The sequence below is a fragment of the Eriocheir sinensis genome, chromosome 48 (assembly GCF_024679095.1).
Source record: "Eriocheir sinensis breed Jianghai 21 chromosome 48, ASM2467909v1, whole genome shotgun sequence".
NCBI classification, from domain to species: Eukaryota; Metazoa; Arthropoda; class Malacostraca; order Decapoda; family Varunidae; genus Eriocheir; species Eriocheir sinensis.
The window spans coordinates 9,414,678-9,442,348 of record NC_066556.1 but is presented as its reverse complement, the minus strand read 5'-3'; the positions used below and the strand labels follow the sequence as shown (position 1 = coordinate 9,442,348).

The 27,671-nt window shown below is 44.3% G+C and overlaps 1 protein-coding gene across 2 annotated transcripts in view; it reads left to right on the top strand.

Moving 5' to 3' along the window:
• The window catches only part of LOC126981569 (neprilysin-1-like), a 34,164-nt gene extending 12,788 nt beyond the window's left edge, over window positions 1-21,376 (top strand). Inside the window, exons 4-14 of one of the 2 annotated variants that reach the window (XR_007733993.1) lie at window positions 3,026-3,231; window positions 6,152-6,237; window positions 7,413-7,509; window positions 9,646-9,857; window positions 10,460-10,676; window positions 12,871-13,053; window positions 13,766-13,928; window positions 14,581-14,767; window positions 16,002-16,131; window positions 17,335-19,201; window positions 19,237-21,376. Coding sequence is in view for 1 of the 2 variants with exons in the window: in XM_050832968.1 (XP_050688925.1) it covers window positions 3,026-3,231; window positions 6,152-6,237; window positions 7,413-7,509; window positions 9,646-9,857; window positions 10,460-10,676; window positions 12,871-13,053; window positions 13,766-13,928; window positions 14,581-14,767; window positions 16,002-16,131; window positions 17,335-17,607 (1,754 nt within the window). In the remaining variant the exon portion in view is untranslated. Of the gene's footprint in view, window positions 1-3,025; window positions 3,232-6,151; window positions 6,238-7,412; window positions 7,510-9,645; window positions 9,858-10,459; window positions 10,677-12,870; window positions 13,054-13,765; window positions 13,929-14,580; window positions 14,768-16,001; window positions 16,132-17,334 lie in introns of both variants that reach the window. The other variant, XM_050832968.1, reaches the window with a different exon arrangement.
• Window positions 21,377-27,671: the final 6,295 nt, after the last annotated feature.

Sequence of the window (27,671 nt, the reverse complement as noted above, 5' to 3'; positions counted from 1 at the left end):
TGTGTGTGTGTGTGTGTGTGTGTGACAGAGAGAGAGAGAGAGAGAGAGAGAGAGAGAGAGAGAGAGAGAGAGAGAGAAATATACTCGTAAAGATTGAGTGATGCTAGAGAGACAAAGAAAGAAAAAAAAAGACAGAGAAAAAATAGAAAACATGAAGATTGAGTAAAGCTAGAGAGAGAGAGAGAGAGAGAGAGAGAGAGAGAGAGAGAGAGAGAGAGAGAGAGAGAGAGAGAGAGAGAGAGAGAGAGAGAGAGAGAGAGAGAAAAGAGAGAAAAAGAACCTAGAGAGACTTGGAGCGCACGGTAGTAGGTTGGAAATTGAGATAAAAATATATGTTGAAAAAAACTGTTTTGGACGTATTTAAAGCGAGCGAGGGAGAGATGAAGCGATGGGGCGATAAGTAACGGGGCTCAGCATATGGCATAGCAGGATCCCGTGTTGATCTTTATTACTGGACATGCGTGGTGGGTGTGCGACGCTGAGTAGGAGGGAGAGGATGAATCTATGCCCGGATGATGCAGTGTGGGAACGGACAGGGAGTGAGTGATGAGTAGGAGGGAGAGGATGGATCTATGCCCGGATGATACAGTGTGTGAACGGACAGGGAGTGAGTGATGAGTAGGAGGGAGAGGATGGATCTATGCCCGGACAATGCAGTGTGTGAACGGACAGGGAGTGAGTGATGAGTAGGAGGGAGAGGATGGATCTATGCCCGGATGATGCAGTGTGTGAACGGACAGGGAGTGAGTGATGAGTAGGAGGGAGAGGATGGATCTATGCCCGGATGATGCAGTGTGGGAACAGAGTGAGTGAAGCTCCACAAATAGGGAAATAGTGAGGAAAATAGAAAAGTTAGGAGTAATAGGAAAAACTAAAGCCCTGTAGACAAAAAGGGGCATGGCAGTAAAAAGGAAAACGTAGTAATAAAGGATATGAAAGGGCGAATGAGAAATAATGGAGAAAATAGAGGGTATGCAAAATAAAAAAGTAAACCCTTGAAATAAAAAAGGGGACATCGGAGTAAACAATAGCAGTGACAATAGATTTGAAACCGTAGCAGGAATTGTGACTAAAAGGAGAGAACAATAAAGTGAATAAAAATACGAAAGGGCGAAGTAGGTAAAAGTGGAGAAAATAGGAAGGTGGATTAAATAAGAAAAAAAGGGGACATTGTACTTAAAAAAATGGAGAACTATTGCAAGGACATTGGCGCTAGATTAGGAACCGTATCAGGAATAATGACTAAAAGGAGACAACATTGAGTAAACAAGAAAAACGAAAGGAAGAGCAGGAGACATTACTACTCAAGCGAAGACAGGAAGAAGAAGAAGAAGAAAAAAAAAAAAAAGAGGGCGGATAGGTTCAAAGAGAAGGACACGGAGGAAACGAAACAGATACAAATGAGGCAACAGAGCGAAACAGAAGTCCAAGGGAAGTCATAAGTTGGGAGGAGTGCTCAAACAGACTGGAGGAGAGGACCGTAAAAGCCTCCTATCCGCCCTGTCGAGATGGTAAGAGGGGTCAGGAGGGCAGAGAAAGGAAGGAAGGGAGAGTAGGAAGAAAGAAGGGAGGAAGGGTTGTCAGGATGGTAGGAGGGACCAGGAGGGGAGAGAAAGGAAGGAAAGGAGGGAGGAGGAAAGAAGGGAGAGGGATTGGCAAGATGGGAAGAGGGGTCAGTAGGGCAGAGAAAGGAAGGAAGGGAGAGTAGGAGGAAAGAAGGGAGGAAGGGTTGTCAGGATGGTAGGAGGGACCAGGAGGGGAGAGAAAGGAAGGAAGGGAGGGAGGAGGAAAGAAGGGAGAGGGATTGGCAAGATGGGAAGAGGGGTCAGTAGGGCAGAGAAAGGAAGGAAGGGAGAGTAGGAGGAAAGAAGGGAGGAAGGGTTGTCAGGATGGTAGGAGGGACCAGGAGGGGAGAGAAAGGAAGGAAGGGAGGGAGGAGGAAAGAAGAGAGGAAAGGTTGTCAGGATGGTAGGAGGGACCAGGAGGGGAGAGAAAGGAAGGAAGGGAGGAGGAAAGAAGAGAGGAAGGATTGTCAAGATGAGTAGAGGGACCAGGAGGGACGAGAAAAGAAGGAAAGGAAAAAGGAAAGAAAATAGGAAGAAAAGGAAGACCAAAATCATGTACCTTTCTCCCTGGGTGACATCCGGGTTACGACAGTTTCCCTTCTCCGGGTTTCCTCAGGTACCCATTTATCGACCAGCCCGAAAGGGAGGATGAACAGCTGGGTTGACTCCACTCCGACTGCCCGGGCGGAGACTCGAACCCAGGCCCGTGGATTCGTAACTAGACATGCCAACCACTTAACCACCAAGGAAACGGTTACAAAAAAGAGCGGTAATACATATGCGACCCAGGAAACGGAGAGAAAGAAAAAACAGTAATACATATGTAACCTAATGAACGGGAACAAGAAAAAGGTAATAAAAACAACGGGAAAAGAACGGTAACACATGTGGACCTTAGGAAACGAAGACACAAGAACGGCAATAAAAAAGAAAACAACGGGAAAGGAACGGAAACACATGTGGACCTCAGGAAACGAAGACACAAAAAACGGCAATAATAAAAAAGAAAACAACGGGAAAGGAACGGTAACACATGCAACCCAAAAAACGGGGACAAAAAAATATAATAAAAAAGAAAACAACGGGAGAAAAACGGAAACACATGTGAACTTTAGGAAACGAAGACACAAAAAACGGCAATAATAAAAAAAGGAAACAACGGGAAAGGAACGGTAACATATATGCAGCCTTAGAAACGGAGACAAAAAAAATATAATAAAAAAAGAAAACAACGGGAGAAAAACGGAAACACATATGGGACCTAGGAAACGGGGACTTAAAAGAACAGTAACACATCTGCGACATAGAAAACTGGTACAAAAAAACGATAATACAAAAGAAAATAGCAATAACGTATACATGACTTAGGAAAAACAGGGGTCAAAGGGCATAGATAGACTAGGGGAGGGGGGGGGCCAGGACACCCTAACCACCGTCCCCAAAAGTAAACACTGCGTCAGGCCAGATTGAGGAGACGGGAGACGGGCCGCTGGTGGAGGTGCTGGAGTCCCTTGGAGGCTGGCCGGTCACCACGCCCAACTGGACCGCCCCGAACTTCACGGTGGAGACGCTGATCGGGCGGCTGCGGGGCGAGCTGAACCAGGGCATCCTCATCGACCAGTGGGTTGGGCCCGACGACAAGAACAGCTCCGTCAATGTTATACAGGTGAGGCCACTCCACCCACCCCGACAATACACCCACCCCAAGACTCTCCATTCTCCCTTAACACTCCACTCACTACAACCCTTCACTCCACCCACCCCGACACCCCGACATTACACCCACCCCAAGACTCCATTCTCCCTGACACTCCACTCACTTGTACCCTTCACTCCGCCCTCATCCCGACACTCCACCCACCCCGACACCCCAACATTACACCCACTCCAAGACTCTCCATTCACCCTAACACTTCACTCACTACAACCCTTCACTCTACCCTCATCCCGACACTCCACCCCCCCGACACCCCGACATTACACCCACCCCAAGACTCTCCATTCACCCTAACACTCCACTCACTTGTACCCTTCACTTCACCCTCATCCCGACAGCCCGACACTCCACCCACCCCGACACCCCGACACTACACCCACCCCAAGAATCTCCATTCACCCTTACACTCCACTCACTACAACCCTTCACTCCACTCTCATCCCGACAGCCCTTTATTCCACCCGCCTTCACCTTGACAACCTTTCACCCCACTCCACCTAACCCCAACAACCCTTTAATCCACCCACCCAAACCCGACAACCCTTCAATCCACTCCACCTAACCCCGACAGCCCTTTATTCCACCCACCTAACCCCGACAACCCTTTATTCCACCCACCCAACCCCGACAACTATTCACTCCACTCCTCCTAACCCCGACAACCTTTTTTCCGCCCATCTCAAGACTCCACTCACCCCAATACTCCACTGCACTCATCCCAACACTCAATCCACTCCGATACGAGACGTTACCCACCCCGACACACCTATCCAGTATCCACCCATCCCGACAACACTCCATCCACCCCGACATCATTCCGCCCACCCCGATAACCCTTTACTTTCCACCCACCTCGACAACACTTCACTCCATTACTCCCGTCACTACTCCACCCCCGATATTGGATTTCGTGTCATCTGATTGCGAGGAAGCCCAACGCCATCCATCCCATCACCACCTTGACCTTTTCCTAATTCATTACCTTTACACCTCAGTCAATACCAATCCAAGCAATCATGGCACTTCTGAGAGCACCCCATAGAATATACTTCCCATTTTTATCTACCATTTACCTCCCCAAATGATCCCCACCGTCACCCTTCCTCCCCTCTTTCCTCTTTACCCCTCACCCTTCTCAAACTCCAACTTCGCACTAACTACCATCTCCTCCCTCATGCCCTTCCTGACAGTCACCCAGCAACCCTTCCTCCTCCTCTTTACCCCTTACCTTCACCTCTCTCTCCCCCACCCGACTTTCCCCACTACTTCCGACTAGCCCTTGAGACATCGCCCGAGTAAGCTCTCCCAACAACGGCCCAGCACAGGTACAAACTTGGTGGAGGGAATGGTTTTCTGTCTCCGGCGAGGGTAGTGGTTCTAAAAGAGCAGCCTATTTTGATTTTTTGTTTATTTAAGTATGGCCAACGAGACATTATGGGGTTAAATCAGAGTATCCCCTATCCTCTCCCCGATTCTCTTCCTGACATTCGCATAACATCCCCTACCCTTTCCCCCTTACCTCCCACCCCTACCCCCGACTCTTTACACTAACGTCGACTGGCTTGAGTGACTAATTAACTCCACGGCTAACTGTTTTCTCATTTCAGACAGGCGTATCTCTCTCTCTCTCTCTCTCTCTTCTCTTTAACAAGTTCCCAGAAGCTCTCAAAAAGAATATTAGCAAAAATACTCTGTCTACAAGGGGTGAGAGAGAGAGAGAGAGAGAGAGCATAAACGTTCCTTATCAGAAGTTAGTCCAAAGAGTGAGATTAGTACGAGAAAACTAGGGTAACGCGTAGCAAGGATGAGAGACAAACTATATGTCTCTCATCCTTGAGGCGTAGTAGCTTTTCAGACTCCTTTTAATTAGTGTCAGACAGTTTTGGGTTTGAAGTTCCCTACAGAGAGGAGCTAAAGAGAGGGCCGAGTGGACGCGTCGCCTCACTGGAGCCTCCCCGAATCACTGGTCTCTATCCCGCCCGGCTTCCATTTCCTATGCAGCAAACTTTTCTCGACCTTTCTCCACTTTTCCCATCAGGCCTTTCCTTGGAGCCGAGAGGAAATTAACATGACGCGAGCTGGAAAATCTGAGCAGGCCAAAAAATTGTTAGATGCGTTTATTTATTTATCTATTTATTTATTTTGTTGTTTACCTTTTCTGAGTGTTTATATGATGGGATGGAGAACACAAGTGATTTTGTTGATAGTTAAAGAAACTGTGAATATAAAGAAGAGAGGAAGCTGTTATTATATCGACGAATCAATTCTTTATACATTTATGCCATTGTGATAACTTAAAAATAACTAATACCCTTTATGATGCTTCAATCTTGGCGGATAAACAGAAACACACGCAGACAGACAGACAGACAGGCAAAGACGGACAGACAGATAGACAGACAGAAACAGTGACAGATACAAACAGACAGAAAGGCAAACAAAGACAAGCAGACAGGTAGACAGACAGAAACAGACGGACAGATATACAAACAGACAGAAAGGCAAACAAAGACAAGCAGACAGGTAGACAGACAGAAACAGACGGACAGATATACAAACAGAGAGAAAGGCAAACAAAGACAAGCAGACAGGTAGACAGACGGACAGATGTCTCCTCCCCGTCTACGCATCATTAACCTAGATTTGCTGGCTCAGTACGCAGATAAACGGTTTAATGAACAAAATTGAAGGATTAGACAAAATTAAAGTAAGATGTTTTATAATTGTGTATTTAAAAGTATATCTGTGTCATGTGTAGGTATGTGTGTATGTAGTACGTATGTCAGTCTGTGTGCGTGTGTGTGTGTGTGTGTGTGTGTGTGTGTGTGTGTGTGTGTGTGTGTGTGTGTTGACCTGCCTGTCTCTTCAGCTAGACCAGATGGTGCTCGGACTCTCCAGTCGGGACTACTTTCTGAGAGCAAACTCCTCCCGCAGAGCACTCGACGCCTACCTCAAGTAAGTCCTCCTCCTCCTCCTCCTCCTCCTCCTTCTCCTCCTCCTCCTCCTCCTCCTCCTCGTCTTTTCATCCAATTCTACTTTTATTATATTTCTCTATCTTTTTCCATCTGTTTTATTTTCTTTCTACCTCTATTTACTTCCTCTACCGCCTACCTCAAGTAAACTCCTCCTCCTCCTCCTCCTCCTTCTCCTCCTCCTCCTCTTCCTCGTCTTTTCATCCAATTCTACTTTTATTATATTTCTCTCTATCTTTTTCCATCTCCTATTTTCTTTTCTTTCTACCTCTATTAACTTCTTCTACCGCCTACCTCAAGTAAACTCCTCCTCCTCCCGTCCACTCCTCCTCTTCCTCCTTCTCCTCCTCCGCTCCCTCGTCCTCTTTTTTTCCGATTCTTCAGCTGTTATATTTATCCCTATCTTTTATCCACCTCACCCTCCTCCTTCTCTCTTCTTTTCCTCCATTTCTTCTGTTATCTTTCTCCCTCTTTTTTTTCTCTCTTTGATTCAGGTTAGTTTTAGCTCCTGGATAGTATGGTTCACGAATACAACAAGAATGTGACCCCTGTGATACGATATAAGCCCACAGAGTTAGCCTTTCTCTTCTCTTCGCCTTCTTTTCAAATTATTCTTTTATCTTTCTCCCTTTCTTTTCCTTTATTTTTGCTCCTGGATAGTATGGTTCACGAATACAACTAGAATGTGACCCCTGTGATACGATATAAGCCCACAGAGTTAGCCTTTCTCTTCTCTTCGCCTTCTTTCCAAATTATTCTTTTATCTTTCTTCCTTTCTTTTCCTTTATTTTTGCTCCTTGGTAGTATGGTTCACGAATACAACTAGAATGTGACCCCTGTGATACGATATAAGCCCACAGAGTTGTCCCTTCTCTTCTCTTCCCCTTCTTTTCAAATTATTATTCTATTATCTTTCTTCCTTTCTTTTCCTCTATTTTTGCTCCTGGGTTGTATGATTGATGAATACGAATAAGATGTAGCCTTCACTAAGTTATCTCTTCCTCCTCTTCTCTTCCAATTTTTCTATTATCTTTTTCCCTCTTTTCCCTTGTTTTTCCCGGTTCAGATGTGACCTTTGTAATACGATTAACATGTAATCCCTTGTGACACGGCTCGGCAATATAACTAGAATGTGGCTCATGGGTGTGGCTCTGGCAGGTTCATGCAGGACGTGGCGGTGCTGCTGGGCGCGGACAGCGAGTCGGCGCGCCAGGACCTGACGGAGGTGCTGGCCCTGGAGACGCGCCTGGCTAACGTGAGTAACTTCGGGCGCCGTACACCTGGCCCTGGACGCTTTGGCTCTCTTTAGTTGGTCCTGTATTCTCTGACACTAAAGTTGGTCTTGGATTCTGACACTCTATAGTTGGTTCTCGGACTCTGGCACTTTGTAGTTGGCCCTGAACTCCTTCGTTGCTCTGTAGCTGGCCCTGAACTCTTTGGCGCCGTATAGTAGTTGGCGCTTTCACCCTTTGGTACTCTATAGTTGGCCCTGGATGGAAAGTGAGTGTGTGAATGCGTTGTGTTGGGTGGAGGGAGAGAGGGAAGGAAAGTTATGGTGAAGGGGAAATTGGGGTAAGGAGAGTGTGGGGAAGGAGGGAGATTGCGGGAAGGAGAGATATGGGGAAAGACGGAGATTGAGCGAGTGTAGCATAAGCGGGCAGGCAGAAGAGGAGGGAGGGGGTGATCAGGAGTAAGTAAAGGAAGGAGGGAAGGAACGGAAGAAGAGATTAAATTACGTGAAAAAAGAGAAGATAAAAGATGAACAATGAGAAAGAGGAAGCAAGTGGAGGGTGATTTTCAGTAGGTGAGTGAGGAAAGGGAGAACAGGAAGAAGAGTTTAAATTAGATGACAAAGGGGAGGTAAAAGCTGGATAATAACGAGAGCAAGGAAGGAAGTAATAAACAACATAACGAGCAACGGAAAGAGAGAACGAGACCATGAATTAGCCCTCTTTTGCCTCAACACCCTCAGTCTTGGAATACTTCACCGCTCTTTGTGACACCCCAAACCTGTAATTGCTGACTCCTGATGTGGTACTCTTAAGCCTGTTCTCATTACGCGTTATATTTCCGCCGAGTGGGAGGTAAAAAATCGGACACACAAAGGTAATGCCCAGGAAGTGTAGGTATTTGCTCTCATTCTCTCATTACACATTCTATTTCCACGGAGTATTTTGTAGGAGGTCGAAGACGGACAGACACGGAAGCAACACCAGGGCAGTCTATTTATACTCCCTCGCGAAAGAAAGTTTGAGAGGGCCAAGTTTTGCGTCGAGGAGTTAGGGAAATGAGGCTCCGAGAGTTTGTTGACTCGAGTGCAAGTGGCAGGAGTTTCGTGAATGCGTGCGTGCCTTCGTGCTTACCTGGGTGTTTGCGTGCGTATGTGTCTCTGTTTGATTTATGTCCAGGAAGTGTGCGTGTGTGCGTGTGTGCTTGTGTGCTTGGGTGTCAGCTTAGATTACTGCATGTGTCTGGGTGCTTGCATACTGTATTCTATGTTCTCGCGGGTGTTGTTGCGTGTGCGTGAATGTGGATGCCTGCGTGCGTGTGCGTGTGCGTGTGCGTGCCTGCATTCTTCTGGTCCTTGCTGGCTCTGTCGCTGTATGTATCTGTGTGCCTGCTGTTCGTTTCTGAAGTAGTGGTGGTGACTTTCGGTTATCCCATCCATACAATATTTATCCTTCCCTCCGTCCCTCTATTCCTGCCTTCTTTTGCGTGTGATTGCCTTTTGGTTTTGAAGTAGTGGCTGTGACTTCTCCCTTCCTCACCATCCATACAATATTTATCCTTCCCTCCGTCCCTCTATTCCTGCCTTCTTTTGCGTGTGATTGCCTTTTGGTTTTGAAGTAGTGGCTGTGACTTCTCCCTTCCTCACCATCCATACAATATTTATCCTTCCCTCCCTCTCTCTATTCCTGCCTTCTTGTGCGTGTGATTGCCTTTTGTTTTTGAAGTAGTGGCTGTGACTTCTCCCTTCCTCACCATCCATACAATATTTATCCTTCCCTCCCTCCCTCTATTCCTGCTTTCTTTTGCGTGTGATTGCCTTTTGGTTTTGAAGTAGTGGCTGTGACTTCTCCCTTCCTCACCATCCATACAATATTTATCCTTCCCTCCGTCCCTCTATTCCTGCTTTCTTTTGCGTGTGATTGCCTTTTGGTTTTGAAGTAGTGGCTGTGACTTCTCCCTCCCTCACCTTTCAAATTTAATGTTTTTTTTTTCTTCAGTGCCTCGTCTCGTTTTATCTTACTCTCCTTCCTCCCTTTCCCTTTCTCCCGTCTCCTCTATTCTCCTTCCTTCCTTCCTTCCTTCCTTCCCTCTCTCACGTTCTTCCATCCCTTCCCCTTCACTACCAACCAGCACCCTCCTTCACTTCCCTCTCCCTCGACAGGCCACGATGCCGGAAGCCGACCGTCACGACACAGGGAAGAACTACATGAAGATGAGTCTGGCGAAGCTGAAGATGGAGGTGCCGGAGTTCGAGTGGTCGGACTACCTCTCCGCCTTCCTGGACGAGAGCCTGACGCCGGAGGAGCCCATCGTGGTGTACTCCATGCCCTACCTCAAGCGTCTGGCCAAGATTATGGTGTCCACGGAGACGAGGTACGGATAGGGTGAAACGTGTGTGTGTGTGTGTGTGTGTGTGGAGAGGAAGATTATGGTGTCCACGGAGACGAGGTGCGGATAGAGTGGAACGTGTGTGTGTGTGTGTGTGTGTGTGTGGAGAGAAAGGTGAAGGAAAATATGTCCGTGCGTTTTAGGGAGCTTGCATTCATGTTTTGTATTATTATTCCCAGGTAAGGTGGTGTAGCTCTTCACCTTTCTTTGGCAACACACGTGAATATTTTTCTTTTATAAGTAGTACGAAAGTATATGCTCCCCCCCCCCCCTCTACATTCCCTTTAAGTGCTAGATCGTAACAGAGGTAAGTAGTACTCCTTCATAAGTAAAACATAACATTCATTTCAGTTTTCCAAAAGTAGACCCCCCCTCTCACCATCCTCTTCAAACACTCCTAAGCCTTGAAAAAATATGGATAAGGCAACAAAAACACAGTGAGGAATATGAACATTTTTTCCCGTCATATAAAGAGCAAACCCTTAACCCACATCCCTCATAAAATACTAGACCCACAAAACAGATGATGTCACAAACGTACCCTATAGCACCCCCCCCTCACGTGTACCCCCCCCCCTCCCTTGCAGAGTGCTGTGGAACTATGTGCTGTGGCGTCTGGTGCTGGACGTGACGCAGCACCTCAACCGGGACTACCGCGCCCGCCGCCACGAGTTCCAGAAGGTGCTGTTGGGCATCCAGTCTGACCGCAACCGCTGGAACCTCTGCATCGACTGGACCAACAAGCGGCTGGGCATGGCGGTCGGGGCGCTCTTCATCAAGGAGAACTTCAACCCGGAGAGCAAAGTGAGGATCCAGTATCCCATATATTGTTTTTCTTTGTTTTTTTTTTCTTTTCCTTATTTAATACAAGAGAGTCCGACCTCCAGGGGAAAGAAAAGTATTAAGAGAAGATTTGTTTTTCCATGGAGTTTTCTTTTCTTTTCTTTTTTTTATTTTCCTTTTTCAATACAAGAAAGTCAAACCTCCAGGGGAAAGAAAAGTATTAAGAGAAGATTTGTTTTTCCATGGAGTTTTATTTTCTTTAATTTTTCCTTTTTTTTCTTCTCATTTTTTAATACAAGAGAGTCAAACCTGCAGGGAAAGGAAAAGTATTAAGAGAAGATTTGTTATTCCATGGAGTTTTATTGTTTTCTTTTCTTTTTTTTCTTTTTTCTTTTTTTCTTTTTTCTTTTCTTTTCTTTTTTTAATACAAAAGAGTCAGACCTGCAGGAAAAAAAAGAGTATTAAGTGGCGATTTATTATTCCATGGAGTTGTTTTGTTTTTGTTTTGTTTTCATTTTTTTCTTTTTTTACCTATCAGGGAGTCAGACCTGCAGGGATAAAAAATAAGCAAGGTTTCATTGTTCCATCAGGTTATTTTGTTTTTCTTCTGTATTTTTTATATATTTTTACTTGAGTCAGGCCTGCAGCTTAAAAAAAAAGGAGTGGGACCATTTTTGCATGCATGATATTACATTTCATTTAGCTCTTCTGTGTTTGTTGTTTTTTCTTATGTTTTGAAACTAAATTATTATGAAGAAAATAAAGAACAATACAAACAGCTAGGAAAACAGGAACCGGTATTTTGTGTCTGCTCTTTCACTACTACAACCACCACCACCACCACCACCACACCACCACCATTACCACCACCACCAACAACGACAACAACACCAGCACCACCACCATTACCACCAACACCAACAACACCAGCACCACCACCATTACCACCAACACCAACAACAACAACAACCACCACCATTACCACCACCACCACCACCAATTAACACCAACAACAACACCAGCACCACCACCATTACCACCAACACCAACAACACCAGCACCACCACCATTACCACCAACACCAACAACACCAGCACCACCACCATTACCACCAACACCAACAACACCAGCACCACCACCATTACCACCAACACCAACAACAACAACACCAGCACCACCACCATTACCACCACCACCAACACCACCATTACCACCACCACCACCAACAACAACAACACCAGCACCACCACCATTACCACCACCACCAACACCACCATTACCACCACCACCACCAACAACAACAACAACACCAGCACCACCACCATTACCACCACCACCAACACCACCATTACCACCAACACCAACAACACCAGCACCACCACCATTACCACCAACAACAACAACACCAGCACCACCACCATTATCACCAACACCAACAACAACACTTACACCACCACTACCACCACCACACCAACACCACCAACACCACCATTACCACCACCACCACCAACAACAACAACACCAGCACCACCAACATTACCACCAACACCAACAACAACACTTACACCACCACCACCACCACCACCATTACCACCAACACCAACAACAACACCAAGACCAACATCACCACTACCAACAATAACAACATCACCATCCACCACCGCCACCACCACCACTGCCAGCCACCAGCGGCCACACCACCCATCAATTCCCATCAGCCGTGGCCCTCTGTTACGGCCTCATGCATAAAGGCTTCACCTCCATCCCTGCGCTGCAATATATACTCCCACGTAAACATGTTTGGGGAAGCCATAAGAATATTACCTCCACCTCACACACACACACACACACACACACACACACACACAGACACACATATAGCACACACACACATGCATACATTTTTAACATAGCAAGAAATGGAGACAGACCAAATGCTATAAGAAAAGAGAGGAGGAGGAGGAGGAGGAAAAGAGAGGTTAATAAGGGGGATAAGCAAAAGAAAAGAGATAATAAATAATAGAATAGAGAAAAGAGAGGAAATAAGAAACAGTATAAAAACCACCACCACAAAACATAAAATCAACCAACATTTCAGAAGACAAAAAAAAAGGTAACCAAAATAAAAATAAATAAGAAAATAAAACATCATATATTTCCCTCCACCACCAATAACCTTCACCACCACTCCTAACACATATATCCTTGGTCGCAGGAAACAGCGCTGGAGATGATACACACCCTGCGAGACGCCTTCTCCGACCTGCTGGAGGAGAACGACTGGATGGATGACGAGACGAGGGCCGTGGCGAGGGAGAAGGCCCATGCCATGAACGAGAAGATCGGGTACCCGGAGATGCTGACTCGGCCTAACGAACTGGCCAAAGAGTACCAGAATGTAAGTGGGAGAAGAGGAGGAGGAGGAGGAAAAGAGTACCAGTGAGAGATGAGGAGGAGAAGGAGGAAAAGTAGGAAATAAGAACCATCATGTATGTAGGTGAGAGAAAAAAAGAAGAGGATTAGGAGGAAAAGAGAAGGTAATAGGAGGGATAACAAGTGAAGAGAGAAAAATAAGAGAGTAGTGAAAAGAGAGAAATATAGAAGAAGAGAAGAAATAAATAAAACAAAGGGGAGTGAAAGGGAGAAAGCAGAGTAGAAGAGAGAGAGAAATAATGGTAGAAAATATGAGAAATAGAAGGATTGAGTAAAGTGATGAGTAACAGAGTAGTAAAAAAGGGAAATACAGAGGAGTAATGAATATGAGAGAATTGTAGGAGTAGAGAAGGGAAAGGAACAAGGAATTTACACACACGCACATATACACACACACTGTAGGGCCTGACCTGCCTGAGGGGAAAGCCACCCAAACTCACTCTGCCACTCTTTGGCCGACTGGTTAAGGAGTGGCTTTCTCATCTCACCGGTCGTGGGTTCAATTCTGAGCGCCAGTAAAACCCTTTCCAAGTCTGTATTAATTTCTTGTGTGTTTCGTGACCCACAGAGGTCGTGTGGAGGTATAGTGAAGTGGAATTCGAGCAACACAACACCTGTACCTGCATCTTACCTACCTTACCTGTTACCTCGCACCCACACTCCCCCTTCACCCACAGCTGACCATCGTGGAGAACCAGCACCTTCAGAACATCTTTAACTGGCTCCGGTACGACGCCTCCAAGAATCTAGGGCGCCTGCGGGAGGACGTTAACAAGTCAAAGTGGTCAACCGCTCCGGCCGTCCTCAACGCTTTCTACAACCCAAACTTTAATGACATCGGTAAGTAGTGGTCATTATTTTTTTATCTATTCATTTATTTTGCAGTAACGGAAGCAGCTCAAGGATAAGAAAAGATAAGCAATAAAAAAGGTTGCTATGGTCAGTTGGTATTACTGTTTAACCTTCCTCTGAGTACGTGCCTCATCATCTCATCCTGCTCTCATCTATAATCCATTGCAGTCATGAGTTACTTTACCTTTTCAGCTTCTCATTAATGTGAACTTTAATGGCATCAGTAAGTAATGGTCATGATGGTCATTTGGTGTTCCTGTCAAGTCTCGCTCTGGTTATCTCACTTCCTTCCCTTGCACAAGTCTTAAGCCCATTGCAGTCATGAGTTAGGTACTTTATCTTCTTAGCTTCTCGTCAGCCGGAACTTAAATGACATCACTAAGTACAATAGACGTGAGGGTCAATGGTGGTTACTATTTCTCCTTGCTCTGGCTACCTCACTGCCTCTCCCTGTCCTTGCCTTGAACACATTGCAATTCTAAGTTTCTTTATCTTTTTAGCTTGTCAACCAGAACTTCAATGGCATCAGAAGTATAGCAGTCATGAGGGTCAACTGGTCTTACTATGTTCGGTATTTGGTAACCCTCACTCTGCCCTAATCTTGAGTATTGAAGTCCTTAACAGTCTCCTTCTTTGGCAGTGTTCCCAGCAGGCATCCTTCAGCCGCTCTTCTACTCCCAACACCTGCCCAAGTCTCTCAACTACGGAGGCATTGGCGTGGTGATCGGCCACGAGATGACTCACGGCTTCGATGACAAGGGCCGCCAGTTCGACAAGGAAGGAAACCTGAAGCAGTGGTGGAACAACAGGACCATTCAGGCATTTAGGTAAAGAACAGCTTACACACCCATTGAAGGCTACCTGTCATGTTTCTGTCTTCAGCAGGGCAATTTCTCTTCTCCTTTCTTACTTGTGCAGCTTGCAGGAGAGAGGTAAAAAGGTAACAACAGCTTTATGCAGATGTTTGGATAAAGACTTTTGCACACCTGTTGAATGTTTACTGTTAAGTTTTCAGGAACATCTAGTAAAGGTGAAATAACAAAGTAACATTAGAATTAGATGGTGTAATGAAAGTTAGAGTTAAGGCTTCTATTCCATTTTATTCTATTCTATTCTCTATTTCATTTTAATCTATTCAAGAGGCCTTGGTTGGAGTGAGCTGGGATGGAGGGGTAACGCTGCTTATCTTTATTAATCAAATTTCCCCAACTGATATGTTAAATTTATCTTTGTTTTCTGATTTTCATTAAGAATTAACAAAAAGGCATAATATCATGCTCTTACGGTGAACTCAACTGCATCAGGACATAAGAGCATCAGAAATAATGGGTCTTTAAGCTGCCACTCAGCCTCCGCAAGGCCATAATTCCCTCATAAATTTATCAATCATTTTCACTAAAGTGTTGTTGTACTTGCACTCACCACAGGACTATTAAGAATGCTCCACTTATCTACTACTTTGCTTAACCACTTCTTGCCAATGCATTCTTTAAAAAAAAAATTAACTGATCTAACTTAAACCTATTGTTACAAGTCCTAACTTGCTACTTTGCTGCAGGAACAATGAAAATGTATCTTTTTTTTATTTCCATGGAGGGGTTACCATTATAATGACTTTTCTTTAGGTATCAAGGCCCACCCATGCTACTGTGAGAGAAATGGGTGTTCATATCTCAAGGTCTGGTTTCATCACACACTTCAACTCTGATAAGACACTTAGTAACCCTCGTCCGTGTAGTTTCAAGTGTGCTCACCCTGATAACAGACTCAGCTGGCCTTGACACCTGCTAGTAAACACATAGCATTCCTCTCTTCATTAGTGGTTCCTGATATTGAATAAAATAATGTGCTGAATTACTTCCTTCCTAGTCCATGCTGACTCTAAAAAAGTAAGACATGAGAAAAATATTCAGAGGATAACGCTTGCCATTCTTCCCTTTTAAAATGTGTAGGTTTCAAGAAAATAGAAGAGAAATGAGACCCTAGTTTATAATAGTTTATTTAATTATACCATTGTACCACATCCTCCACACACACACTAAGGTCCCTCTCCATTCACAGGGAACGAGCACAGTGCATCATTGATCAGTACTCCGGCTACAAGGTGGACCAGGTGAACCAGTTCATCAATGGCAGGATGACACAGGGAGAAAACATAGCAGACAATGGTGGAATCAAGCAGGCATACAGGGTGAGTGGAGGGTCAAGGGAGAGCCTTGACCATGGTACTTGATCCTCTTCCTAAAACCTAACACTAACTCCTTCATACTATCCTTTCCACTAACCATGCCACTCAGTCATACCACCAAATCCTTTATACTATGTCATCCTATCGACTAACCATCCCACTCAATCCTACCACCAAGTCCTTAATACTATGTCATCCTATCCACTAACCATGCCACTCAATCCTACCACCAAGTCCTTTATACTATGTCATCCTATCCACTAACCATGCCACTCAATCCTACCACCAAGTCCTTTATACTATGTCATCCTATCCACTAACCATGCCACTCAATCCTACCACCAAGTCCTTTATACTATGTCATCCTATCCACTAACCATCCCACTCAATCCTACCACCAAGTCCTTAATACTATGTCATCCTATCCACTAACCATGCCACTCAATCCTACCACCAAGTCCCTTTATACTATGTCATCCTTATACTATGTCATCCTATCCACTAACCATCCCACTCAGTCCTACCACCAAATCCTTAATACTATGTCATCCTATCCACTAACCATCCCACTCAATCTTACCACCAAATCCTTTATACTATGTCATCCTATCCACTAACCATCCCACTCAGTCCTATCACCAAATCCTTTATACTATGTCATCCTATCCACTAACCATCCCATTCAGTCCTACCACCAAATCCTTCATACTAAGCCATCCCATTCTCTGTCCAGCCCCATGACTGGATATGCCAATCAATTAATCAATCAATCAATAAATAAATTAGTGCCTTGCCAGAGTCTCGGCCATCTTCTTCATTCCATCCCAATAAGGGCGGAGAGTTGAGCTTCATAACAGCCTTCTTCTGTGGTGTCTTTTCTGTTGGTGTTCATAAGGCTGTTGTGTGTTTCACTTCCTTATTGTCTTGGTCTTGTTCAAAAAATAGGTCTACTATAAAGGTCTCTTAATTCTGTCCATTTAAACATTGAAAACAACCCCAAACCTCTTCCTTACTAAGTATTTATCATTGGCCAATCCACGAGCAAGCTGTGTACATCTCCTTTCAACTCAGAATGCATGTGACTTGTGGATGCTGGGAAGAAATTAATAATTTTTGCAGATGCTGGCTTAACTTGAGCAGGATTATTTCATTGTTAATATGAGTGAAGTGGAGTAAAGCCTTCAACCTCATCCTAACCCCTCACAGGCTTACCGGCAGTGGGTGGAGAGGAACGGGGAGGAGAAGCTGCTACCCGGCATCGACCTCACCCATGACCAGCTCTTCTTCCTCAACTATGCGAGGATCTGGTGCGGAACAATGAGGCCGGAAGACGCCCTCTCCAAGATCCGCTCCTCTGTGCACTCCCTAGGGCCAATCCGCGTCCTTGGGCCACTGTCGAACTCGCAGGACTTTGCCAGGTCCTACAACTGCCCCGTCGGGAGTAGGATGAACCCAGACAAGAAGTGTTCAGTGTGGTGAGCTGGCGTGGCAGTTTGTCCTTCAACAACAGCCACTCGAGGTGAAGAATGTGTCATGTATCCACTCCCGTCGCTGCTGATGAGGCGGTTGTTTGGTTTGTTGACAGGCTGAGTTGTGTCGCTCCTCACCTCACCTCACCTCACCTCACCGCGATGTCTTGACGCAGAGGAGAGAGAGTAAAAGAGAGCGAGAGATAGTTAAAATAAGAAAGAAAAGGAAAAAAGTGAGAGATTAGAGATGAAAAAAAAGAAAGAAAGTAAGAGAGAAAGAGAGTTGGTTTAATCTCATCTCTTTCCCCTTTTTGAAGTCACGTCTTGGTCACAGTCGGAACAAAATAATGATGGATTGGGAGGATGAAAAATTTTACCGGTGAATGGAACTTTTTTTTCTTGATTAAGTCGTCTTTGATTAATGATGTTTGTTGTGGGAGGGACAAAGACGATAATGTTAAGTTCCCTTTTTTGGCGTCGAGACCTCTTGTTGTGTCGGGCGATCGGGTTCCCTTCACAGCGCCTCTACAGGAAAAAAATAATATAAAAAAAGAGAGACCACGCGAGCCGCAGGAGGGATTCTGAGGAAGCCCTCAAACACTCGCGCTGGTTTGCTAGGACCAGAAAAAAATATATAGGCGAAATAATATATGGAAAAAATCTTTCTTGGATATATTTCTCACGTTCGTAGTTAAGTAGTTGTTCAGAATATAACAAAAAGAACATATTTCAGGGGATAGGTTTTAAAAAGGCGCTAAAACTATAGAGTACAGACTATTATTATCATTATTATTATTATTATTATTATTATTATCATTTTTACCATTGTATGTAATTCTTTTGCTCCTATTTAGCAAGCTTTCGGACGGTTAATGCATTCCGTCACTATACAAACATAAATATATATAAGTAAGTATCTCCCGTAAGTCCTTCCTCTCCGTTACGCCAACCAACATAACATATCACTCTACAAAACATATCCTTGGCACCAGTAGTGTGTATCCTATAGGATGCTGGACGCTGCATAACCTCCTACATATCCTTCCACGAACCTCATCATTCATCTTAGAGAGAGAGAGAGAGAGAGAGAGAGAGAGAGAGAGAGAGAGAGAGACCTATCACTTTACTACCTGTTCACAGACTCTGGACCGAAGAATGCAGTCAGTCCCTAAATCTTTCTACTCCGGGTCTCGATCGCATATTTTTACGTTGGTCTGACCTCCTGCCCTTCTGCCGGCGTCTCCCTTTTCGTTCTCTTCATATATATACCGTAATAATAATAATAATCTAATCAATCCTACACGAGGACTAGATAGGAGCATTCCTCTTGTACATAGACCATGATACGCGAAGATTAATTTTCTATTTTTATGTATCAGTAGAATACAATGTTTCTCTCTTTTCGTTCCGGCTAACGTTAAGTGTGTTTAGGACGTGTCGTGTGTCGCCTTTTGGGTCTCCCCGCCTCCCCCTCCTCCCCATCACACGCCCCCCTTATCATAAGAACATGGTCTGCAAGAGGCCGGTAAGCTTATGCAAGGTCATGTTAGGCTGGGAAGGGGCAGGAGGAATAGGAAGGGCTGGTGGAGGGATGTGGGGGAACCGTATGTTTTGGGAAAGAAAAGGAAAGGGAGTGAAGGGATGTTTTGGGAAAGAAAAGGAAGAAAGGGAGTGAAGGGATGTTTTGGGAAAGAAAAGGAAGGAAGGGAGTGAAGGGATGTTTTGGGAAAGAAAAGGAAGGAAGGGAGTGAAGGGATGCTTTGGGAAAGAAAAGGAAGGAAGGAAGTGAAGGGATGGAGGAATGGGAAGGGAAGGGGAAGGTGCAATGGAGAAATGTGTGTGAAAGAAATGGAAGGGAGGAGTGAGGCAGTGATAAGTATGGTTCAAGGAAGAATGGAACAGAGAAGGGAAAGTGCGTAGAATTATGTAGTTGGGTGGGGGAGGGCGGTAGGAGGGAGGGAGGAGAAGGGAAGTGAAGGATGATAAAGAAATGAAAGTAAAGAAAGGAGGGAGGGAGGAAACACTAACAAAACCTAAACACATCAAAATTCAATAACCTACATTCGGCGTATCTGGCACCACCTCCTCCCGGGACACAGAGGGACAGTATGCGGACACAGAAAGGGACATAAGGCAGGGGACATCAGGTGGCAGAGTACGACCCGCCTCCTCGTGACGGGTTGTTAGGAGTTAGGGAGGCGATGGGAAGGGAGCAGGGGCGGTGAGCGGCGACGTGGAGGCTGCAGGGGTGTGACACGCGACACGACATATCAGTACAGGGTCAGTTCGCCAGTTCGTACGCAGGATTCCAAATAGTACTCACCATTGAGGGGAAAAAAACTATTCCGAAAAACTGAGCAAAAATTTAATTATGGTTCATTTTACAGGTCATCAAACAGTTCACCTTCACCTGAGCGCAAGTTTTCAGAGTAGTTCCATTTGCCGGGGGGGCGTTTACCTCCACTGATTGATTTCCCCGTTGATTACGATCACTACATGTTGGAAGGGTGCGTACTAATTGGCGAGCCTACCCTCATTATGGAGTACAGTATATAAGCGCTATTTTACACCTCTAACCTCATGCAGTATTTTGACGTTAATGCCAACCTCCCCATCCTCCTCCTCCTCCTCCTCCCTCTTGATCTTCCCCCTCCTCCTCCTCCTCCTCCTCCACCACCTCCATCTCCTCCTCCTCCCTCTTGATCTTCCCCCTCCTCCTCCTCCTCCTGTTCCACCACCTCCACCTCCTCCTCCTCCCTCTTGATCCCCCTCCTCCTCCTCCCGTTAGTGCAGCTCTACCTCCTCCCGCCGTCGTTCTCATCCCCAACCAAACCACCAAACAACCATTTTTTAATTAATTCTCAGAGACGAGTTCGCCGACAATACGTTGTATAGAAGATTTTAGAAGCAAAGGTAACACAAACCATGATGTATTATTATTATTATTATTATTATTATTATTATTATTATTATTATTATTATTATTATTATTATTATTATCATTATTGTATGTGTCATGACTAATCCTTAAAGGACTTTAGGTTATCTATTAAAAATACTTTGGTGTCACATCTCTTCGTTCTTCTTGAACAGTGGTTCCCAATGTTCTAGCACTCGCGACCCTCTTCCCAAAGTCTTCAAACCCATGCGACGCCCCGACATCAGTAGTTTATTTTACACATTTTTAATACACTAATTTTCACCCTTAACCATCCCTCACATACCCCAAAAGATACCCTGATGTTCCTTCTCAACACACACCTGCCGCAGCACACAACACCAGCTGAATAACAGCACAGAACACAATCTCAAAACGATAAGCTATGAAAATTAATGTCCCAAGCCGTTTCTTTCTGGCGACCCTCCCCAAGGGATCGCGACCCACGGATTGGGAACTCCTGTTCTAGAAACTGAATACTGACATGTTTATTTTCTTCCTCAGTTTTCCTTGTTCATCACTGGTCTTTGGTATTCCTTCGTCCGTGATTTCTTTCTCTTTTTCTTTCTTGAGGTCTTTGAATTTTCTTTTTCATTTTTTGCTTCATGTGTTTTTCCTGGTTCGTCCTTGGCCTCGGCGACTCGTCTCGTTGGGGCAGCACCGGCAGGCCGCCTCGACTCTGTACTAGTTCATGTGATGTCAGGAAGAGGACTATTTTCATTTTATACTGATTTGTAACATAGACAAAGATTTTTATTGCACAGATTACCGCTTTGTATATAAGTGATGCAATTATTGTCGCCATTTTAAACAATTCATGAATCATAAGTCAAACTCCTGACCCGGTGTTTTATTGATCCTTGAGACGCGGTGGGAGACACTGTACCATCTCACTCTACACTAAAAAGGCTGTTATGTTTTACTATACCTGCGTCATTATGCCTTTGAGACTTTGTGTGACCTGATGATATGATGAATAAGTGGACCTAATAATCTTTTCCTCTTAGTCTTACAGTATGTTTGTTAACCCGGTAGCAGCAGGGATCATGTTTATTAATAGTCCCTCTAAGCGAGAAAAATGAGAAAAAAATCATCACACACAAACCATTTCATAATATATATCAAAGCATTTGTGATCAGTTTATGCTTCATCTATTTTGGGGGGTTTATATCATGGCACAAATTTAGCCCGTCGCTGCTACACGGTAAAGCCACAAATTTGGCCTGTCGCTGCTACACGGTAAAGCCACAAATGTGGCCCGTCGCTGCTACACGGTAAAGCCACAAATTTGGCCTGTCGCTGCTACACGGTAAAGCCACAAATTTGGCCCGTCGCTGCTACACGGTAAAGCCACAAATTTGGCCCGTCGCTGCTACACGGTAAAGCCACAAATTTGGCCTGTCGCTGCTACACGGTAAAGCCACAAATTTGGCCTGTCGCTGCTACCGGGTTAATCTCCTCCACTGTCAGTCTTCTCCAGTGGCCTTAGCAGGGGTTATTATTCCTTACAGACGTGTTTGATGTGACGAAAAGACGAATGAGTGGATCCAATAGCCTCCTCTTACTCTATTAAAATATTCTAGCTAATGTTTCACAGTAAAGTGTATCAGGACACCTCTCCCGAAATTGACCCCTCTTTCGGCCACCTCTTTTGATTCTTTTAAGGAGCAGCGAGTAGTGGACTTTTTTTTTATTATTGTTTCCTTTTTTTTGTGCCCTTGAGCTGCCTCCTTTGTTGTGAAAAAAAGCATAATAAGGACACGTTTTTAGGCAATAGAGGCAATTTTATATAATCTCAAGTTCTCTGGTAATTTATAAGTCACAAATCCTATTCAGAGAGAGGGCAAAACGAGAACATCAAAAGAAAAGGTGAGAAGGTGTTGGCTTCGTCACCTCTTTCTAATGCGGGGAACTTTACCGCTTAATTATACATGATGATTTTCCTTCATATTTTCTTTATATTACAAGACAAAACCCTTATCCGTTAATTTTCCCTGGCAATGAACACTCAAACTCATCGAAAACGCCAAATCTTACGTAAAAATACATCAGAATTCAAAAGTAGCGGTCAGGTGGACCAGTGTGAGGCCAGATTATCAATAACGATAGAAAATTGAAGTTAGCGTTAAAACTCCTATCCACTGATGTTTATTTGTTTGGTTTTGCTATAGTTATTGGTCAGAAACTACGAAAATGCAATGCGATAAATACGATAATTTGGCAACGCTGGTGTGAGGTTAGCCGAATTGCCGCGGGGTGTGTGTGACTGAGTGCTCGTGTCCAGGTGCTTGTCTTCGTGACCTCCGCAAGCACTGACGAAGCTGTGGGGCGGCGGGAGACAGAGACACACTCCTCCTCATCACCTCAAGCACCCGCCGAGCTCACGATGGGCGGCTGTAACAAGGTAAATCATAGGTAATTGCTGGGTCATGAGGGAAGGGGCGAGACTCAGCTGGCGACGTCTGGCAACTCGCCCGTCAAGTTCACCTGTTCCACCTGCCTTTCTCTCTCTCTCTCTCTCTATCTATCTATCTCTCAACGTAGGTCATTATCAGATTTATCATTAGGTAAGCTTACGTCTTCCTGCATTACGTTTCATCCTTGGGGTATGAACTTTCTTTTTCACCCGTTTTTTTTTTTTTTTTCATTTTTCATCCAATATTATCTCCACTTTAATTTCTGCCCTCTTTGTTTCATCAGGGCTCCATCTCTTCGTTCTTCATTATTTTCCCATCCTCCATCCGTCATCTTTGTCATTCATTCTCCCCCACCAGGTTTTCTCCACGTCACACCTACCAAGCTTACCCCGTCTGATTTTCTATGTAAATCTATGTAAATCCTCTTCCCGCCGTCCTTCCCAAGCACACAAAACAGACTATTACTATCGATCATTAGCTACTTTGTTCAGGTATTGGCTGTGGGTAAGGCTTCTCACATCAGATCAGATAATTACTTTTTTTCGTCTTCACCGGTAACGTAATCATGTAATCAATCCTCGGCCTGTGTTGTTAATCGTGGAGTTCTTTCTTGGTATGAGTAAAGAGAGGCGTGAGGAGGCTGATTAGGTTTACGTGGAAAGTATTAAAGTCATCATAGGAGGATTATTTAACCCCTTGACTGCGGGTTTCCTACAAGAAGACATCACCAAGCTACAGGAATGGAACAAAAAGTGGCTGCTACAATTCAATGAAGAGAAATGTAAAGTCATGCACCTTTGGAGGGGAAATCCAGCATACCAATACCACATGGGAAACACTCCACTATCCACCAGAGAGGCAGAGAAAGACCTGGGACTATATGTTACGAGGCTACCAGGGAAGGAGAAACTCGTGCCAATCGCAGCGGACGGGTTAATGGTAGTAAGTCCTCATGATCGAATCGACATAGTTAAGGCACGTGGCATCATTGGTATATTATTGTGGTTAAGTTATATCAGCCGTTTCACAGATTAAATGAATGTACAAAATAAGAGTGGGTTGTGCTAAATAGAGGGCATTATTTTTTTTCGTTACATGGAGATGGACTCTCAAGCACCATGTTATATAGTTTACAAGTCCCATCAGGATAAGCTTAGTGCCGTTGATAACCATTTTTTCATAAAGTGTCACACCGAGGCACGAGAGTGGATAAGATACCAGCTTGATGCGCATAGACAGGTCCGGTAGGGAAGATTGGGTGGTTGTGAGAGCTCTAAATATACAACCACCGGCAAAAAAGACATTGCCTCGCCTGCTTAATCATGAACCGAGTCGCGATTCGCCGACTCGCGAACCGAAGCACTACCAGACGAGTAGTTCCCCGCTGACATCTGGCAGTCACTGAGGTGGTGGTTTATTTTTAATAGTCATAAGCCTATTGTGTGTGTGAGGCCGGTGGGGGAGATGGAGAGGATGGTCGTTCACGGGATAACAATGGCAGGGTGCTGAGGGCCACGAGGCGAGTGAACAAGTACGGTAGTTTATGGCTGATTATACTGTTGGGTGACTCCTCTGTTTTATCTCTACATAGTCCCTGGTAGTTGTTAGTTGCTATAATCTGATTATTCATTTATTTCTATTATCATTATTTGTCTGTGTATCTATTAATTGATATTTTCAACATACGACATTGCGTGCGGGCAGACACTGAGGGGCGGCTCCCAAGTGCTTTAGTCCTCGAGCCACACATTGACACAGGGCTGGGCGGGGCGAGCTGACCCCACCCACTGACCCCTTACTGTGTCCCCGCCCGCCAGCGCCACCACCACCATCACTACAATGGTCACCGCCGAGCTTCACTGCCCGCAAGGTAAATGTCGCTTTCTTGTACTGTGGTGAGTTGTGTTTTGAGTTGAATCCGACGGGGTTAAGGAATAGAGCGAGGGAAGGGTCAAACAAGGTTCATTCATATTCTTATACGTATCAGGCTCCCATCACGACTATTCTCCAGTGCCACAGATCAAATTAACAGAGTTTTCATGGGTGGTTTTTCCGTTCGTGGTGCAGAAGTCGGGTAAATTAAACCATCACCAGAAGCACAAAACAGTCCGTGAAAAGTCCAGCAACTTCTACGAGAGGCTGTAAGATAGGAGAACTGAGGTGATAGGATACGTTCAATAATACCGGCTTAGGGTGGAGATTAGCCTTGCTTATAACCCTTAATTAAGACGGGATGGGAGGGAGACGTCATACACCGACTAGGAAGGCTATTAACGCTGCAGTGAAGAGATTAATGGTACTGCGTGAATGGTCCGCTTAATGCTCTTCATTTTTTATACGTCTTTATCTCCTTTTTTTATGTTTCATTTCTTTCTCATCCTCTTTATCTTTTCCTTTAATTCTTGCCTTTCTTTTTTCCTCCTTTCCTCCTTTTTCTTTTCCTTTTAAGGGTGATTATGAATGTTTGCTGTGTTTTGTAAGTAAACTTGCGGAAGGGTTGCCAATGTTTTTTTTTTATGGTTAAATATTTGTAGTTTTTGTTATTTTTTTGTAGGGGAGACTTAAGTTTCTAGAATGTTTATTTCGTGTATTTTCAATTTTATACCGTATTTTTTGGTCCTCTTATGTCTATTTTATAATTACTCTTCGTCTATCTACAGAAAGCTAATGCTCGTTTTTTTTTTGTTTTTTTTTCATAGTCAGATCTATGCAGTTCTTACTTTCTTACATGCTGGCGATGCTTTGTTTTCGAGATAAACTTTTATTTTGAGGAGATTCAACTATATACCTTCTTTTGTTTTGTCCTCTTATTAACGCCTTTGTTCGTTTTTAAAGGTAATATCTATACAGGTTTTACGTCTTTATGTTGGGGAGATTTTTTTTTAGATGAGTTATTTTGAGTAGTTTCGGCCTTACCGCCTCTTTGATCCTCCTCGTATTAACGCTTTTGTTCGTTTTTTTCATGGTTTTATGATTTTACGTCTTTAGAGAGAGAGAGAGAGAGAGAGAGAGAGAGAGAGAGAGAGAGAGATGCGTATGATGCCCTCTAGCCAGCGTTGCCAGATTATCGTACTCACCACATTGTATTTATCATTTTTTAGACTCAGACTCTCGTACCTACACAAATAACGAAAGAATATTAACGTTAGCGTTAAAACTGTTATTTATTGATGTTTGTTTGTTTGTTTTGCTATAGATATCAGTCAGAAACTACGAAAATGCAATACTGTGTGTACGATAATTTGGCAAGGCTGCCTCTAGCCCCCCCCCAAAATCAGCCAAAATTACAGGCCTGAGATGAAATGTGAAAACTGGGTGAGTTGAAGGGGCGAAAAAACAACAACAACATTTGGCAGGCTACATTAGGATACGATAGGTTGTTAGTTTGATTTAATTTGGCACGCTCAGATTAATTATGTTGGTGATGGTCTGTTTTCTATATCAAATTTTGTCGAGTAGCTTCAACTTTGTACTGTCTTTTTGGTCTTTCTCTTCTCAGCGCTTTCCGTGAGCCAGGAAGCCGTGGCCGTGAGCGGGGTAATTAATGAAGACGAAGACAAGGTAATAATGACGAACGAGCCAATTATGAGGCTAATGCACATCCCTCTTCGGCGGCGCTCCTCAAGGCGAGAGCTATATTTAAGTCTTCCCCCTTTTGTGGCCAGGCTTTTCCCTCCTCTATTTTTCTTCGTTATTCATCTGTAGTTATTCATTTTTCGTGTATTTTATCTCATCTTCATTTACTCGTCATTTACTCCTCGTTATTTTTGCCTACCTGGTACGCGTCTGTTTTGGAGTGTTATCTACCTTGCTAAATCAGCAACGAATCATGATTCGTTTCACTTCACGATTATGTCAATGCTCTGTGACTCTCCGTCCGTCGACAAGTGCACAGATATGCGTCCTACTCGTGAATTTTACTGCAACATAGTGCCTTCAAAGGAAGTCGCAGTTGCCTTTCTACGGCAAAACCACCTTCTTGATGCTGCAAATGATACTGTGAATAAACTGTGCAGATACCGTGTTAGCCTAATTAGCTGTGCAATTACGCAGTTAGCATGTAACTTTCACATTTCAAGCCCCATGTAGTTACTGTGGTGGAGACATGATAAAAGTTAACAAGAGGAAAAGGAATGGAGAGATGGCCCTAATGTTGCGGTGCCGCAGGAAAGGTTGTCAGCAGTATCGTTCCATTCGCCAGGTAATCGTTTCTTTCACTTCACCGATGTCAATGGAAAACTGAATTCTAAGCTCACTCTGTGCCAGATCCTTGAATTGGTCTTTCTCTTCCTTCTCAACATCCCGAATCTTACAGCCGTTGACGAATAAATTCGTTTTAAACTACTCTACTTGATGGTAGATAACACACCAAAACAGAAAACACATGGTAGATAACATACCAAAACAGCACCCTTATTTTTCTTCGTTATTCATCTTTAGTTCTTAATTTTTCGTGTATTTTATCTCACTTTCATTTTCTCGTCCTTAACATTCTTTCTCCCTCTGTTCACTTCACTTCCTTATTCCTTAGTTCTTCTGTTTATCATCCACTGTAAGTCCTTCCTTCATTGTTACGTCCATCCTTCATTCATTCATAATACGGCTCGGTCTTTTTTCTTCACCGGGTTTTTACATTTTTCGTCTTTCATCCTCTCCTCCAACCTTCATCCGTTCTTTTGCTTTACTCCGGTTTCCTTTCCTGTCTATACGTTCTTCCT